The sequence below is a fragment of the Lacerta agilis genome, chromosome 12, assembly GCF_009819535.1.
Source record: "Lacerta agilis isolate rLacAgi1 chromosome 12, rLacAgi1.pri, whole genome shotgun sequence".
In the NCBI taxonomy this organism is placed as follows: domain Eukaryota; kingdom Metazoa; phylum Chordata; class Lepidosauria; order Squamata; family Lacertidae; genus Lacerta; species Lacerta agilis.
In genome coordinates, this window is record NC_046323.1 from 35,230,053 (window position 1) to 35,249,267 (window position 19,215).

The 19,215-nt window shown below is 38.8% G+C and overlaps 1 protein-coding gene across 9 annotated transcripts in view; it reads left to right on the forward strand.

Moving 5' to 3' along the window:
- MLLT10 (MLLT10 histone lysine methyltransferase DOT1L cofactor) overlaps positions 1-19,215 on the forward strand; it is a 123,664-nt gene that overhangs the window by 50,407 nt on the left and 54,042 nt on the right. For 4 of the 9 annotated variants that reach the window (XM_033165881.1, XM_033165882.1, XM_033165885.1 and 1 more), the window contains one exon: positions 4,431-4,526. The exons of the other annotated variants lie outside the window; for them this stretch is intronic. In XM_033165881.1, coding sequence (XP_033021772.1) covers positions 4,431-4,526 — 96 coding nt within the window. The remainder of the gene's footprint in view (positions 1-4,430; positions 4,527-19,215) is intronic. 9 annotated transcript variants of the gene reach the window in all.

Below are 19,215 nucleotides of genomic sequence, written 5' to 3' on the forward strand. Positions count from 1 at the left end.
CAGTCACTATTAGAGCGATAGCCATATATTATTATTTTTACTTGGATTTTGGGGATAAACTTTATGTTCTAAGTTTTCTAATTTATTCAGTTAACTAATGCCATTTATTTAAAAATTGTATGTGAGAATCACATGCTCTTGACTTTTCAGTATTCTTCTATGTTTCTGATGCAGCAAATATAGTTATATTCTCTTCCAATTCCGAGCTTCCTAATTTATATATTTTGTCCTCCTCCTAAAATTCTGTGTAGGATTTCAAGTGACATTTGAGTATTTCTGAACAGCTCCCATTAGTTTCTGTGCTTGTTGTCAGTTTCTGTTCTATCTGGGGTGTAGATTAAGGCTCCAGATTGTTCCATTGCTGCCACATCTCTACCTGCATGACACCTGACATCAGGTGTGGGCAGGTGGGCATGGTTTGGGGGAAAGTGCCTTGTGGGCCAAATTTGGTCCCATGTTGGGCCTGATTTGGCCTGAAGGCCACTGCTTCCCCACCCCGATATAGAATAACAACTGTAAGTGATCCTGAAACAGATACTCCTCAACACCTGCAGGTTGTTCACCAAAAGTTGGGCTTTATAACCTATGATTTAAATGCTAGATTCTGATTCCTGTGGGATTCAAGATAAGCAAGTGTTGTCAATGAAGAATGTGATCCAGAGACGTGGAATGAATCTGATTTAACTTATTCATAAGCTATATATACTTAAGAGCTGACTAGTGAGGATTCTGCTGTGTATACAGGTTTTCCCCACTCTAGCATATTAAAGTGTTAGACCTGAATTTGGTATTTCTCAGATCTCGCAGGCAATGGACCCACAGTAGGATACCTGGTATTTATCATTGCTCAGTCCCTCCCCTTCCCAGAACACACTTAAGTTCTTGCATAAGTTTCCTTTCTGATCTTCACTTGCTGCTACTGTAAACCCTCCTGACTTCCCACTTTCTTTTCCTGGATTTTTCCCTGCTTTGCCATGTGGATTTAGTCATCTTGCTTGCATTTCATCGTTTGCTCATAGATACCTTCGTGTCTTCTCTTGTCTTCATCTATGGTCAGAACCTGGATTGGAATGGCGGCTCAGAATTGCTTGCCTCCCTGTAGCACTAGTATCAGCAGGAGGACTGTTTATTCTGCTATCAGTAAATGCTAGAAACAACTATAACTGCAGTTGCCTTGGCTACTTGCTTTGCTTGAACACTAGTACTAGGGATTAGGATTTTATTCTGTTCATTTCTCCTCCCTGACAGCCTTAATCTTTTATAAGGATCTCTGATCAAAGTGGAGTTAAGGTTTCAAATTCCACATCATAAGCAGAAATAACTCCACTGATTCAGTTGTTTGCATTTGACTACTGTACTTGCATTGATAGAAAAATAAGGTTATCTATGTAAAATGAGAACTGATGTTAATATCTCACAGTTTACTAATGGCACAGCCAAGACTATAAACCTGCATGTTTGAGATCATGCAGTGGAGCTGACAGTATGGCTTCTGATGTAATATGTGCATTTTTAAATGTTTGTGTATAGTAAGGGGTTTGGACCCTTTCTGTCCCCAGCCCACTCAGCAGTCAAATTTTGGATGTTTTGTTTGCATATTTGTGTACACAGCCACAACCTAAAATGTGCAACTTGTAAATTTCAGTTTTGTGGTATATAGGGCCGACTTGTGTTAGACTTTATGCACACAGACTCCTATGCAAACATGATATCTGATGAGCAGCTGTCATGCAGATCCAGGGGCATGAAAGTACAACCACCTATTCTCTTTGAGAATATAAGGAAAGCCCTGTTGGATCAAGGCACAGACCCGTCTAGTCCAGCCAGATGCCTATGGGCTGCCTGCAAACAGGACCTGAACACAAGAGAACTCTCCTCTCCTGTCGTTTCAAAAGCTGGTATTCAGAAGCGTGGCTACCTCTGACTGTGGAGGCAGACCATTGTCATCATGACTACTAGCCACTGATAGCTGTATCGTCCATTAATTTGTCTACTCCTCTTTTAAAGCCATCCAAGTTGGTGGCCATCACTGCTTACTGTGGAAGCAAGTTCCATAGTTTAAACTATGCATTGCACTTTCTTTTAACTGTCCCAAAATTTCCAACATTCATTGGAATGCTACAACTTTTAGTGTTATGTGTTTAGTGTTAGTGTTATGAAAGAGGGAGAAAAACCTTTTTTCCATTTCCTCCATGCCATGCATAATTTTATAAATTTCTATCATGTCACCTCTTTCTCACCTTTCCTATGATTTAAAAAGTCCAGAATGTTGCAACTTCCTCATAGGGGAGTTTTTCCAACCCCTTGGATCTTTTTGGTCGCAATTTTCTGAAACTTTTCTAACTTTACAATACACTTTTTGAAGTGAAGCAACCAGAACTGTACACAGTATTCCAAATGTGGTCATACCATAGATTTGTATAACGGCAGTATGATATTGGCAGTTTTATTTTCCATTCCTTTCCTAATGATCCCTAGTATGGAATTTGCAGTTTCCACAGCTGTTGCCCACCAGGTCAACATTTTAATTGAGCTATTCATTATAATCTCAAGGTCTCTTTCCTGGTCACTTGCTGCCAGCTCAGACCTCGGAGCGTGTGTGTGTGTGTGTGTGTGTGTGTGTAAGATTTCTTTTGTACCAGCATGCAAAACTTTATAGTTGTTTACATTGAATTACTATTTCCATTTTTCTGCCCATTCACTCAGTTTGTTTTAATGACCCTGAGCAATTTTGTATTATCAGCAAACATGGCCACATCACTGCTCACTCCTAATTCTAAATTGTTTATGAACAAATAAAGTGGCACAGGTCCCAATACTGATCCCGGGGGGGCCTCCACTTTTTACAACTGCCATTTATTCCTGATCCACAAGAGGACCTCTCCTTGTATTCCATGACTGCTAAGCTTGGTCAGGAGTCAGAGTTTTTTGAGAGTCCATGTACACATTATCTGTATGCTTGCTATCTCTCACAAAGACCCATAATAGGTTAGTAAGACAGGACTTGCCGTTGCAGAAGCCATGTTGGCTCTGCTTCAGCAAGGCTTGTTTTTCTATATGCTTCATTATTTTATCTTTGACAATCCTTTCCAACATTTTTCTTGGGATGAACATTAAGCTATTTTGCCTGTAATTTCCAGGATTCTCCCAGTTCCCTTTTTAGAAATTGGTGTACACTGGCTGCTTTCTAGTTCTCAGGGACATTATATATATGTTGTTAGAATATCAACAATTTGACATTTGAGTTCTTTGAGAACTCACAAGTGAATGCCATCCAGACCAAGTGATCTATTAGGTGTAAAACTTCATCTCTTAGCAGCACTATCTGCCCCAGACGTCTTTGCACTTGTAGCTCTCATAACCTCTGTATAGATCAGTAGTTGCCGTAGAATCATTACAATTTTTCAAATTTCTGTGGCTTTCCTTGTTATGGAAGGATGCCTGAAAAAGTACAGGATGGGGCTTTTTAAGTGGTTGGGCTTCTAATAATGAAAGACACAGCTTTCCCCATGAACTCTCAATTCATATATTTAAACACCTGTTGTTCTGCAGTTTTTTTATAAATCCCCACTTTTCTCCAGTCAGCGACATGATACCTTGAAACAACAAAATTCATGCACGGCAGAAAGTCCACGAAAAAATGTGTTACCCAAGTAAAGAAAGAGAGTATTAATTGAATGGTTGCAGAATTCCCAGTGTACATAAATCTTCAAACTTGCATTTTCTGGTTTTTAATGCATAGAAAAAATTGAATTGTGCATTACTTTCTTCAGCACTATAAAAGTACAAGTAAGTAATGTGCCAGAATTATATTGAGGATTATTGAGGCTACAGTTGTTGAAGCATTTATTTGTTATTTTTAAGCACTATGCACATAAATACTGCATAGATAATAAAAAATACAAGTCTAATATAAAGTCTGCTTCTTGGGAAATGTTTTAATACTTGGATTGACTCTTTAAATATTGCTACTTTTTAAAAGGTATGATTACCTAGAAATACTGTTGATTCTGAAATGGGTTGATTCTTAGCTGTTTAACTGTCAGCTTCAATGAGCAAATGAGTAGAAGTTGCTAATTCTTTAGGCCAGGAACTACTAATAGGTGCTGTTTATTTAAGCCGGAAAGAGTTTGCCTCACACAAGCATGTCTTAATATATGCAAATTCAGCAAAATAATGCTTTTAATCTTATGATGCTGACTTTATTAAAGGTACCTTTACAAATAGTGGCAGTGAAGATAGCAGGCTTTTTATTCTTGTCTTTTCATACCTCTCAGAACAGCTTTGTTTAGATTATGAGTGTTTTGGTTAGCTCTGGAGTTATGAATTTGCGTTTTGATTGACAAGGTGCTTGTCAGACATGGTGTAGATGGCTTTTATGTATATTCATTTCATGAATATATATGTGTATATATATTTTCTCTTTTTAGAAAAAGAGCAAACGGGCATCTAATAGGTCATATGATCAAAGTTTAAGTGATTCTTCCTCTCACTCTCAGGATAAGCACCATGAGAAAGAGAAAAAAGTAAGTGGATCTGTTACATAACACATCTGCTTTTATTGTGTTAGCACCTTCTAAATGTTTAATCAGTAATCATTAAATGTATGAGGATGTTTGGTTTCTTCAGTCTGGGAAACAGGTATATTAATATTGTGTGCATGTTGATTCAGCGATAACAAGACCTAGTGGAGGAACTCTCCTTTTTGTTCCTTACATTTCATTCTACCAGTGTCCTTGTTTCAAGTTGCGGGGAAAGGGGATTAGAGTAGGATTTCTTGCATGCAATTGATTTTATTATAGATTTTGTCATATTATAATGAAGCTGGTTTTCATTTGACTATACGAGTAGCATACTAGTTCTTAAAAATATCAGTTTCTGCATATCTTATTATTGCAATCTTTCATGTACCCATTTCACTTCTGTTGAAGAAAGCTAGCTAGAAGTTGTTGGCTGATCTTTTGGTGGTACTTGCAATCTTTTCTGCATTGTAATTACATACAAGATGCTATTATCATTCCTATGGAAATTTGCAATCTCAGTAAATTGTAAAAAATAAATCACTAAAGACTAATTGCATCCCTGTTGACTTGTTCTTCTTATACTTTGATTTTAGATAGTTTAGGGAAGAAGGTTGATTCAGTGTTGGTAAGTGAATACTTGCAAATTTTTGGCTCACAATACCAAATTTATAATTGCTTTAAGTTATTTGTTTTGAACTATTTTGTTGGGGAAACGACTCTGCTTTTCCAACTTAGCCATATTTGCTAGGATTCAGAAAGGTATATATTAAAGTCGGCTCAGCTTCTTGCCGGTGATGTGGGATGGGGCACAATCCTGAAATTGTATTTCATAAAATGTAATTAGCAATATCTATAAAATTCCAGTCAATCTGAGTAGTTTCAAGTTGTATCAGTCATAAATATGGCTTCTGTAGAGGATGAAGTATGATAAGCTGCCCATAGATTTGTTGTAGGTAGAACGATCCTATAGTGGAAAAGAATGTGGCTAACATACTTTTAAATTAGATTCACTTTAATCCGATCTCCAAATAACAAGTAGTGTGTTTCTACAGACAGACACAGTGGAAGTGAAGGTGCCAGTTCTGTTCGAGGCAATAGCTTTGAGAGTACAGGGGTTCTGAATCAAGGCAACAAAATCCGGTTTAGGCCACCAGAGTAAGAAGTCAATGCAGGGTAAAGTCTCTGGGTTATGGCAGTGCAAGGGTTTCAAGATTCATTGGCACCCTGGATAACAATGCAAAACTCAGGCTAGAGACTCCATAACAGCAGAGATTCAATGTTGTCTGAGCATGGCAGATTTTCAGACTTAATAGAAGCTGCAGCTCTATCTGAGTTACTAGTTTCACTTTAAGTGAGACAATGTGCCTCATCCAGCCTGCCTTGACAGATTGGGAGAGTTTGTGGTTCTGTTAAGACTTCTGAGTTGGAGTTCTCTGAGTCAGAGGAGGGAAAGCGACTGGCATAATACTCCTCTTTCATTAGTACTTCTGGACAGGTCCTCTCAGAGGTCTAGAGAGGCCTGGGCTACTTCCAACTTTTGAGACCTCTACTCAGAATAAAAACTACAAACAATGAGTCAACACACTAAAACAAAAGAATACAATCCTTCCCCCTCCCCATTCAACAACTAAAAACTGTTTCCTTCAGACTCAGAGCAAGAAATACAAAGGACATGTGTGTAGGCCAGCCTGAGAACTAGACACACCGGTTGGATGGGAGAAATTTGCACAGTGGAAACTCTCTTCTCAAATATTTAGGCTGCAATCCTAATCCCAACTGAAGTAACCTCCATTGAATTCAATATAATTTATTTCTTATGGTTAGGATTGCCCTTAAAATCAACAGCTTCTCTGCACCTGTGTGCAGGTGCCTTAGATATGCACAAGGGCTCTTTGGATCCCAGCCATAGATAACCCTAACTATCCTAATGATGCAGAAAGAGGCACAGTAGCTGTGTGTTGACATTTCCATCTTATAAGTGGGTAGAAGGCCAAAAATAGAGGCTTTCTCAAGATTATTGACCAAGGCTCTTCGTCTTGCCTCCCTCACCATGTCTCTAGGCCATATATAATATGAAGAAGTTTTTATCTTGGGATTCTAGTAACGTTCCCCCCACATTTCTGAGCAGTTTGAATATACTGTACTTGTGCATTTGTCACACCAAGTTACTGACTACTAATCAGTTTTTCCCACTTTTGCAGGGAGGGGGGTATTCATGATACTCAGTTGTATTTTAAATTTATGTATGGATATTTTAATATTCTGTTACTAAAACTAACAGCATTATAATAATAGAACCTAATAGGGAGTTCATTCCTGGAGTGTAGATCCTTGTGGCATCATCCATACATATGGGGGAATCCAAAAGGAGCCAATTGCCAGTTAAGCATGTTCAGTGGTCACAGAAGAGTGCCTTTTTGAGGAGGAGTAATGCAAAACGGGATGGAGAGGAAGAATTGGATATAGAATATCCTGGAAAAGGGCATAGCTGGCTGGCTGGATCCCTTAACAGAATCACTGCACACTGGCAAATGTTTTTGCAGGTCCCTTTGTATAGAACATTGCTGGAGCCTGCTTGTCTATTGGGTCATTTCTAAACCATTTACAACTGGTTATAGCCTGAGAGCTAAGTTTTTAAAGTAAATAATTTGTTCTTAACAGTAGCAATTGGAAAGAAATCTGTTTGTTTAATTTCGGTTTACAAAATTTCAAAATCCCTTGATAGATGAATTTAAGTTTTGAAAATGTCATGATTCTTCCATAATTACAAACATGAGAGACAAGTTTTACATTTAAATGCCTATGCTATGTTGCAGTGGAGGAGCAATGGCAGGCATTAATGAACTGTTCATTTTAGTGTGTATCTTTCAAGTCATAATGAAAACGTGCTACACTTGTTTAACAAGCATTTCCAGCTCTTCGGAAGATCTGCCAAGCTGATCTGCACTGTATGTATGAAGACAACATGCAGTACAGTATGTGAATAAAATAAAACTGAAAGAGCAACCAACCAAAACGCTACTATATCATTTCCCCCCTTATTTAAAACTTTGTTGTTGTGAAATGCTTCTCTTCATGTTGCACTGAAGAAAATATTGCTGTTGCAGATAGAATGAAGAATTCATTGTCCAGTAGCAAATAGATGTGCCAGAAAGTCCTTTAAGGGTTTACAGTAGGACTTAAGATCTCCCTGTTACATTCCACTGGCTAGAAAATTGGTGCCTTTAGAAGGGGAAAGAGCTTAACCACCAGTTGATATTATGTTTGGGGTATGTCTTTGTGTGCTGAAGTGACCTTATTTTGATGCTGGGGTTTTTTGGGCGGGGAAATGGAGATACTTTTGAAGTCCTCTTGGTCTCCCCTTTGTCTGTGGAACTGCACATATAGATTTGTTGTGTCAATTTCTTTCATTGATTGATGAACTAGCTGGCTTTATAGGGATGGCTATTTACATTTGGGTCACCGTTTATTCTTTATTATAATTAATGGTAGTATCATAGCTTATTTGCTTTCATCTCATAGCTGTTGTTGTTGGGTTGTTGTTTTTTTTTAATTGATGCTTGTTCTTAAGAGCTTTAGGTGAAATTTATGGTCCAGTGTGTATAATTCAGCTTTTACATTTTATTATATGCAGATGATGTTGTTTTAACCTTGCAAACCAACTTGGGACTTAGATAATGTGCAAATTATTGCAGATTGTTATTGAAACAAATATTAACTATGAGAAGTCAAAAGTTAATGGTCTTTCCAAAAGGGGAGGCCAAATATTCTTCGGCCATGGGTATGGATAAGTATCTTGGGATCTTGTTTCATGAATCTACCAGTGCAGGACAAATTAGCAAAGGTCAAAGCAAAGCATACAATAATAACATTAATTGGATTTTTCTACACAAAAGGAAGTAAATTTGTTCCAGCAACCATATGTATGCAGGCTGCAAAAAGTTGTGACCCAGATTTTGTTTGGAGCCTCAATCTTGTTTCCAGGACTCAACTTTTCTTTGGAAGGAATTCAGTCTTCCTTTCTTAGAACTATACCTAAATGTGTTCCTGGTGCTGCTTTTAATTTGGAAGTCAGTTTTAGCTCATTAAGTAGCTTGGCATGGACATATTAAATTCATTATTGGCTTCAAATTTGCTCCTTTACCTCTTCCAGCTCTCTGGTCTGTCAGGTGCTGCTTTGTGTCTTTCTGGAAAAGCAAGTTAAGTGGAAAAAACTGCTGTTGGTTGCTCTGTTTTCTGCTCTCACTGGAATTAGTAGTTGAATAGAGAATAAATATATAGGCGCGCAAGAGCTACATCTATTAGCTAGTGGAACATCTACTGTACGTCATTGGTCCTGGCTTCATGTGCTTCTAATAATGGTGTGTCAATACCAATGCCACAGTACAGAAGAGTATTTTATTCGACCATTTTAATATTAATTCTTCAAAGAGTTTAGATGACAGAATTGCTAAAGAGTTTTCATTTAAAGATAAAGGCTGTCCATGTAACCACACAAAGACTGAAACAGTCTCATGTTTTCTCTTACTGTAGTTTTTATCAGCAGCTTAGAGAATTTATTGTATATTCTTTTATAAGACAGCTTCCTAGTTGATCTTCTTACAGAACAGGTGGAAAAATATATGAATGGTGTCCTATTTCTTGTTCTTAGACTGTCAGGTTTTAAACAGTTTTCTTCAATGAGGCAGCAGTTTTGTATTTTGTCTTTTTGACCTGTTGATCATAATAAAATCTGAATATCTAATTTAGGTGCCATTGCTATATATATGGTTTTGCTATATGTTTTCACTATTGGCATTTGCTAGAAGTTTGCCTTTTCAAATCATCGTATTTATTGCAGTATTGATATTTTACTTTATTAAATTTGTATATCACCCTTCATCCATAGTTCTCAGGGCGGTTCACAGCAATAGGCTGTTATGCTTTCTTGAGGGCGGGGGAAGTCTTATAATGAAGAGCACATCCTTTGATAAGTGGTATATTCATTGTTGAATTGTTTCTTCTTAATATCTGCAATACTTGACTTTTCTGTATGCAGGGCAGTGATGGAATCTACTATATTTTGGTCCAAGGTGCCAACAAGGTAACTGGCAGTGTTGGATCTCCAGTAGCAGTGGGAGGAACTCCCCCCAGGTTGTGGGTATGGTGGCTGCTGCAATAAGCAAATGACTGATTGGTTGAGCATGGTGTTAAGAAGGCGTAAACTGTATTCTTGGTTCAGTGAGAGGGAGTTGATCAGGTCTGAACAGCAACTAATGCGATTGATTTCCACCCCACAGCTCTGGGAAGCTATGGATCTTTATATTCTTTCCATGATTCCTTTCCTCCTCAAACCAACTCTGACTCTAGGAACAAACTGTTTCTGGGATTCTGCCACGCCCAAAAGCTTTTCCATAGGTCAAATTGGGGAGTCTTACTCCATCTACGCCATCACCCCCCTTCCACTAAAGCGTAACCTCTGTATACAAAGTCATTCAGAACTGTGGACTTGGTGCCCAAGCCCCATATAATAACTACTTCCTTGAATTGTGCCTGGAAACAAATTGGGAGCCAATGAGATCAAACAAAAAGGGAATGACATGATCTTTGTAAAGTGTACCTGGAAGCAATCTTGCCACACCATTCTGCATCAGCTGCACTATCCAAACCCTTAGAGCACATTTGAGGTGTGACAGGAGGGATGGTACCTCTGGTGGGGGACACGTTGTGCTTCTTCTGGGGTAGTTTGGCCACCCTTGGTCTCCACCCTGCACTCAGCTCTCACCTGTGGCTCCTAGAAGCTGCCAGCATGCGACAGTGGCCATACCCCGGGAAATGGCTCTGACTGGCTCGCTAAATCAGGTGAGGGTCGCTGATTGGTCTCAACCCCCAGTGAATCAAGGACTTCCCCTGCATGCGATGACAGGATCTGATTGAGTAAGTGAATGAAACTGGTGGTTGGTCCAGTGGTCAAGAAGGTGGTTTATGCACGTGCTATATGGAGAAGCGAGAGGCAGATGCGGCTCATCAACTTGGGAAGGTAACCATCAGGAGAAGGAAACTCATCCTAAACTTCCACTGCCTTGCCTCCTTTTGGCAACTCCTGCAGCCAAGCTGGCGCCAAACGTACTGTTCTGCTTTCATTTGGAACACACCAGCAAGGCCAAGAGGGGGATTTTGTCATCTGGGCAGCCCAGGACCTCTATATACACAGCCCCAGGCTTGTGCCCTGGGGGTAGCACTCCATTGGCCAAGCTGGATATCTCCAAGGTATATTTGATAGTGCTTTTTAATTGTGACATGTTGAACTGTGTACATGTTATACAAACCTATATTGTGGTTAATTCTTATTGTAATTTTAAAGATAAATTTAAAATGTCATGATACGGATAATTAACACTATAGTATAGTTTGAAATTTTTATTGAAAGAAACTAAAATCTACTAATTCCAAAATTCCAATTATCAAAAATAAAGGAATACTGCAAAGGGAGAAGTTGTAGCCAAACTAAATGATTGTCTACAAAAGAGAGAGCTTAAAAATGCCTTCTTTAGCATTGTGTTTAAAAAATACTTTGTTTTATAGTTATCTGAAGACCACAGAAGTTACTAAATATAATCTTTCCCAGGCAACCAAAATGTGTGCTTGGAATTTCCCTTTATGCTTCCAACTGCCTAAAATAATGTATGACTCCTGGAATCGTTAGAAAGGGTATCTCTCCACAGAACCACAAAGTCCATAAGCTGCCAAAAGAAGCCCAAATCAGCATGTGGCAACTCATTGCCATAGTTTCCTTTTCTATTGGTCTTAAATTAGATTTACCAGGCCTGAAACTGCTGAAATGTTTGCTAGGCCAATATGTTTTCTGGTGTTATTTCTTATTCTAAGATAGCTCTCAAAATACTGTGGCTCCGTGTAATTAGGCTTGCATAGTTCTGTGGGTTCTGTGCTTTGAAAGGGATCTTACATAGCATTGGAAAGGAAAACTGAGCCACACAGAATAGATTGTATTTGTGTGGTTACTTGTACTTTATGTTTCCCACCCTTATGCCACCACATACAAGGTTTACTATGCCTGCCAGCTGCACGCATAGGAGGGAGCTGCATTGTGGTAGAAGGCATACTTCCTCTACTCAAATTCAAATATGCTGTACACTATAAATGGAAACAAGACAGCAGCTTATTGCTACTGCTGTTTTTCAAAAGCTTGACAAAACCCCATAACATGCTTCTCTGAGCCAGTTAAGTATGGTTATTCTGTAATGAGCTAGTAGTTGGTAGGAAATAAACTAGACTTAATAGTTGTAGTCTGATGGCCTTTTGAGAGTTCATGTGACCCTTTCAGGTTGGTGAAAAACCTGGATGTTCTGTCCTATGAGATATAGGCAGCGTGCAAGATTGCTGGACACTGGGAAGATAGCACAGGGTGAGCTTCATGGTAACCTTTGTGACAAACTGATTGAACTGTAGAACAACAGCCTGTCCTTCGACTATGAGACAGGGCTGCCCCTGAGTGTTCTTCTACTGAGAACAGGTAAGGGCAAGCAGACATTTAAAGCACAGCTGGGACTCGCATTATACTGAAGTTGGAGATGAAAGCTTTGCAGTGGTTATGGCAGCACTGCTGGAAAAGAAGTCTCTTCCTATGCCACAGTCTACAGACTTTCCCTCGGCTTATCTCAGTTGGAAATGGCTCGGTGGGTCAGTTATGTTCTTGGTTTGCACTCAACTGTCTGTATTTAGGTTAACTTGGTGACCTTTCCTTCGACTATGTGTTGTACTTTCCAAATGACTTAATGCACATCTAATGTATGTTTTACCCTAAGAAACTACATGTTTAGAGTAAGAGTGAGTCTTATCTCCTCCAGCCCAAATTATTCAGTTATTCAAATTTATGTTGGGAATTATGAACATAGAACCAGGAGCCATTCCAATATTAATTTGTAATAAAAAATTGACATATTATTGAGTTTTTGGAATGTTGGAATGTTTTTGGAGTTTTGGGTTTTCTTACTTGGTTTTGTTTGTTTTCAGTGTGCTTCAGCTGATATGTCTATGCAGGGGTGGTATGTAGAGCAGTGGCTTAGGGAAAGAATTATAGCAGGAGGAGGAGCTGCCAGAGCCCCCTCTTCACACAATTACTTGCTTTCTGCCAACATTCCTGTCTTCCACATAGTCCAAGGGAAGTACGGTATCTGGGGATGGTGACACTTGAGTATCATGCTCTGCCATTTTGCTAGCACTACAACTAGCTGTAGTTTTTATATTTTATCTTTGGAGCAGAGTTGTAATGCACTTGGGAGGGAAAAGCTAGGGAGAGCCATAATTCATAAGCCTTGCTTGTTTAGCCTTGAGATGATTCTGATTAAATTGCCCTTCCATAGGAAGAGATTGTAGGAAACACATTTCTTCTGCAACAGCCTGATCAGAAGGCTATGGGTGGAATTTAGTGTCATGTTATTACAAACAGTCCCTACACTGTTCTGGGTGTTCTTTTGACCTCCCCAGAGCCAATTTTGTGTGCATGTGTGCAGGAGAAGGACTTTCACTGACAGGGTGTGTTAGTGAATCCTGACCTATTACTTTCAATCTTCCTATTGAAATTATGCGGTGGCTTCAGTTGTTTCCACAACTTTGAGGTTAAAGGTAAAGGGACCCCTGACAGTTAAGTCCAGATGTGAACGACTCTGGGGTTGCAGTGCTCATCTCACTTTACAGGCCGAGGGAGCTGGTGTTTGTCCGCTTTCGCAGACAATTTTTCCGGGTCATGTGGCCAGCATGACTATACCGCTTCTGGTGAAACCAGAGCAGCGCACGGAAACGCCGTTTACCTTCCCGTCGGAGTGGTACCTATTAATCTACTTGCACTTTTTGGCGTGCTTTTGAACTGCTAGGTTGGCAGGAGCTGGGTCTGAGCAACGGGAGCTCACCCCGTCGTGGGGATTTGAACTGCCAACCTTTTGATAAGCAAGCCCAAGGCTCAGTGGTTTAGACCACAGCGCCACCCGCATCCCTTAACTTACATCACTGCAATATAATGTGCACATGATGAAGTCTAGTCACAGAAAGTATACAGTACTACAAAAAAGTGTACTGGCAGAAATTGCTTTTGCTAAAACCGAGTAACATAGCTTAGTCCTCTGGAATATATGTCTCGAAAACCATTATTTATTATTTCTAATACTACTGGCTATTATGTAACTTTGCTGTTACATTGGATGTAGCAACACAGTTAAGTGTTTTGGCTCCTCAAATCACAGTTTGCAACATTTGCCTAGACTGTGGCATTCAGATATCTTGTTATTACCAAATTATGCTTCGGCGGTTGGGAATGCTCTGCAGGCTTGCACGCCCACACCCTGTTCCCCTTTGGACTCATTTACTTCTTTCATTGCCTTTCACTGTTTAGCAATGACTGTGATTCATTGGGGTATCTGAACCAGCATAACCACAGCTACTGCTAACAAAAGTTTGCTCTCAAGCAATAAAACTATGATAAATTAAACCGGGATATACGCCTAGTTTCCATAGTTTGAGAACCAGTGATGGTTAGTAGTAACTATAGACCAGTTACAACATCATGATATAAGATGCTGGGTAGAGAAACCTAGAGAAACTCATAAATTGTAAGTCTCCCTTGATTGCTTCTTTAGCCTTGAAATTCTTCTGGTTAAATTGCCACAAAGGGAGGAAAAATATGCATGGGAAGGGAGAAGCGGTAATGAGGAGCACACAAAGCTAGGATGTGTTCTAATCACTGAAAACATGGTTTGATAATCAATCAGAATTATGGCTGAACCAAACCTGCAACCAGGGCTTTTTTTCAGCTGGAACTCACCAGCATCTCTCAGGTGGGCACTACTGCCATTATAAGAGAACAAGGGAGGCATTCATAGTGAGTTCCGGCACCTCTTTTTCTAGAAAAATAGCACTGCCTACAAACAATTCTCTGTCTTTGAGAGAATGAAAATCCTATTTTAATTTCTCCTATGAACTTGTATAACCGTATGCTGGATAATTAGCACATAACTTTTTTTTAATCATGGAGTAGCTTCAAGATATGGAAAGTGATTACTGTGTGTCTGTGTCTACACTTTTGCATGACAGGGTGCTGTAGTGCTTAGAGTGCTGCTGAGCTGCCACGGAGGAGACCCAAGTGTAAACCCACATTCAACTATGAAGCTTATATGGTGACCTTGGAATAGTCACTATATCTCAGCCCTGAACATCTACAACTGCCATATTTAGAGTTACTGTTCTATATATATTTAAGAATAATACTGGGGAATGAAATCTCCTTTCAATTAGGATTGTGGAAATGTGATTCTCTAGTTACTTTGGGGATGGAATTTATCTTCTGATACTTAAGGTTTGTGTAACAGAGTACCGGTATATAGAAAGAGTTAACATAATTATTCTTTTTGTCTGATATTATTGTAATTGCAAATGTTTACCACTCTCATATATAGATTGTGTTTACCTGCACTAATTCTTTGCCAGCTTAAAAACTGGCATTCTTTAATTCTAAAGTGTCAGTAGAAGTCTCTAATAGCCTTTTCTCTTTAGTTCCAAAAGAGTGCTAAGTGTCTGCAAATACAGTTTCTATATGAATTGCTGAAATTGGTAGGATCTGTTGAGATAGTGGTTTATGCTTCAATCATAATATGGACAATCATAAATTGTTTTGAGCAGATGAATAGATTTCTCCCACTAGTGTTTCTTAAATTAATGCTGATGGAATTTGAATTCTTGAGCACTGAAGCTGATATTGATATCTAATTCTTAGTTTATCATTTATATGTTGACTGAGCAAAACAAATCTGTTAATATTAATGGATTGCCTTCTGTCTTCCATATATGGTTTGGTTCACATGTAACACCAACAGCTGGAAATTATACCCATATGAGTTGTTCCCATGCTTTGGAGCTATGGGAAGAAGCCCTGTGCCCATCCACTTCCCCTTTTTGTCCATCCTCCATTGTGTATTCCACTTCAGTTTGGATGTAATGGCAAACTATGGTTTGATCAAACAAAGAAGCAGAGTACCTGAGTACAGAGCTCATTCATACTGCCAAGATGTGATTTGGCATCACACATGAAGCAGCTCAATGTGTCTACCTCTTGTGCCTGTCCTCTAGTTCACTTTTGCTTAGAGCTTTTTTTGAAAGTATTTACTTTTGATCTGTAATTTTGCAGGAAGCCAATCTAAGGCACTTCCCCACCTCTCTAAATTTGAGATGAATAAGCTATGTGAATATATCATGACAGCCAAATGCATACAGCATTGGGAGTATTTATTTCACTTTTAAATAAATTAAATGATTCATATAGACCATGCCAAGTTGCTTTCCTGTCTTTACAAATGTTATTGCTGAATTTCTAAATTCATTCATCCATGTTTAAAACATATTCTTGTGTAATGTTCAGTTTTTAAGATTGGGTAGTTGTAATCTTGGGTTATTGTGTTAATATTATGACATGCATTATTCCCTTGATGTTGATTTGTTTATTGTTTTTATTCCCCTTATCAGGAAAGCAGTTTTACAGTCCATTATATACTTTGTACCTCAGCATTCAGCTAGACATTTGTGCCTTTTTCTGGTAGTACTTTATGTACTATTTTCTCAGCAAAAAGAAAGCCAATCTTCCAAATATTATTTTGTTTTTGTTTTTTAAACATTTTATTAATTTTCCAATAAAAACAGCCAATTAACATATCCATCAAATCACAATAATCGAATTAAAAACAATAAACTAAAATAAAAAAACAACCAAATTACAATCAAATTATTATAAATTTTTCTGGGGCTCCCCATAGTCTGGACCTTGAAGCATCTCTAATATCTTCTTCCTGCTTTGTTGTTATTCTCAAATTTTCCACATTCTGATCTTGACACTTTGTAGTTCATAGTTCTCTGTCCCTGGGTGTGCGATTCTCAATCATGTCAGAAATCATAAATCCTTTCATCTGTCAGGTACAGCTTTATTTGTATTTATTCCACTGTCTGTTTGCCTGCGCACCTTTTCCTGACTCCGTTCCATTCTTCCAGTCCAAGCTGTAGTCCAAATCTGTCCTCTGAAGTCCGAATTCATCCTTTGAAATTTAATGACGCAGCAACTGCCAAGTTATTTGAATCAGGGCTGTTCTCCAAGCCTTAAGATTTATTGACAAAATAATTTCCACCTTGTTTCTTAGGCAAACAGTCTGCAATATTGCAATATAAATGAACTGTTTTCCACCAATATAAATCAATGGGCATTCGATCAGCATTTCTGGAGACCGCACAGTCCCCCCCTCAGGGCCCTAGAGCGGGGGCTGCTAGACATCCATTAAGCCTTCTCTCTCACTCATAATTCTGCAAACAGCTGCGCTATGTGTTGTCCCAAATTATTATCTCAAATCATTATAAAGTCAGCTAACGAGTATTTCCCACTTCTCTCAAAGAAGGGAGGCATTCTTATTATTCGGTGCTGTGTCATCTACAATCGCCATCTTGGTTCCTTAATGAGGCTTGGCATAGAAAACAATTGTAGATATCAAGAAGAAAACAAAGAACGTACCAATCTCCTCTGTAAATCCAAACATCATGTTGAGAATCTCTTTGTAGTCCAAGCTTAAACACCAGGGACTGTACAGTTCTGTAGGTTTTTTCCTCAATCTTCTTCGGTCCAGACTATGTCTGTTTATTGTCCAAATCTAATTATTTTATCAAACAGATATTCCTGGCTATGGGAGTGACTTCGGAGAGTGCCAGCCGTGTTGTGCTCTGGGACCCAGCACCCTACCACTTGCATCTTGTTGCAAGTTGGCAATCTTGGGCGATCTGCGGGTCATCGAGACAGTCCTCCCCCATCCTGGGGAGACTGCCAGGGCCAATTACCCACATATCAATTCTGAGTTATCGGCATGGCTGAGGTCTGATTGTATGGGAGTCAGCCATTTCCTAACGCTGGAAACAGGAAGCCCTGCCAAATATTATTTTGAATATAGATTTTTTTATAGAATTATCATTGCCCACTGCACTACCTACTTTCATAGCTAGTTCTTCTGGTTATATTAAAGTGCATCCAGTTCACGATTTGGTTCAGGTACTGAATTCTATCAATAAATGTTTCTACAGTCAGCACAACTTTTCTGCATGTAGTAAAGATATATCACATCTTACTCCTCAGAGCTTGCAGAATGAATACCATGATTTTTAATTAGTTACTATGACTTTTTAATGTCCAAATGGTAGGTGGTAATGTGTTTTTTGGAGAGAGAAAGGGAAGTAAAGCTTTCCCTCAGTTTTAAATAAAATAATGATTTCAAACAGTATAACAGTACAATCCTATACATGTCTACTCAGAATTAAATATCATGGAGTTCAACTCCAGAGTAAATGTGTATAGGATAGCACCACTGCAGTCTATTTGTTTAAAAATAACTGATGATAATTTGCAATGTTTTATTACAGTGTAGCACAGCAACACACACTTTTAGCCTTTCTGCAGATCATGCTGGCAATCGTTAAGAAATTGGAAGGAAATTGTTTGGCTGCAGCAACAAAATATATACTCTATGAAAACTTGCTCTGGTCTTAACTATGCTTAAGAAAGTGCTGCTTGCTGATTCTGTCTGGATTGGTAATTAATATTAGTAGTTTTTAAAGTATTTTTTAAGACGTCAACCCAGTTTTAAGAAATGTTAATTTAAGGCTGCAATGCTGTATGAATTTACCTGAGAGTACGCCTATGCTATATAAATAATATTACACATGCGAATGTAATAAATATTAAAACAGAAAAGTACATTTTTAAAAAGCATATTTCTAAGGAAGACTATGATTTTAATAAGGTTTTTTTTTACAGCAACAGAAAAAATAAATACAAAAAAATGAGAGAGCATAGGCATAAATATTTAGATTGCATTCTGCTACTAGTGTTAATTCTGTCAGATACTGTGCTCATTTACCTGTATTTTTTGGGGAAAGGGGGCATTCATATAGCAAAACAAGATTGCCCAATTGAGATTATTCTCTCTCTGCCTTTCTTCTAAATCTATATCTCCTCCAATACATCCACTATTACACTGTTTCTTGGTGATGGCTATCTGGCAGAGCGACAGAGTGCAGAGTAGCAAGTGAGGGTGTTTTCTGTAGGTAATGGTGCTGGCATCCCTCTTGTGGCTCATTGAATTGCTTCTGAGGAAGGAAGAACCATTTGCAAGGATATAAAGGGACAGAGTGGTTTGGTTGCTGCTGGAACAGCAGAGACAGGGTTATCTTCTCATCTCTTGCTTGGGGCTGCTGCTTCACCTTCTACTTGGTGCCCCTGACCTCCAGACAAGAAGAGCTGAGGATGGAAGAGCTATCATACTCCCTGTGATGTCTTCTTCACCCACTTCTCACTCACTCTTGCCCAGGTGGGAAAACAAGTAATGACTGACACCCCCCCTTCCTTGACTCTTTTGCACAAGCTGTGCTCTGCTAAGGGAGGGAAGGAAAAAGTGGAAAAACTCGGGATTTATATTACTCCTAGGTGGCTGCTGCATATCATCCGCAGTGGAGATTGGCTCGGAAATTAGGGACTTTGTAAAGAGGCACAGGAGTGATTAAAACTGCAAATGAAAATTGTTGGAACACAATTGGTTGTAATAGCTGCTGAAGTTTTGTGGTCATTCTTATTGGTTGAATGATATTTTGATTATTAAACTTGTACATTTCAACGGAA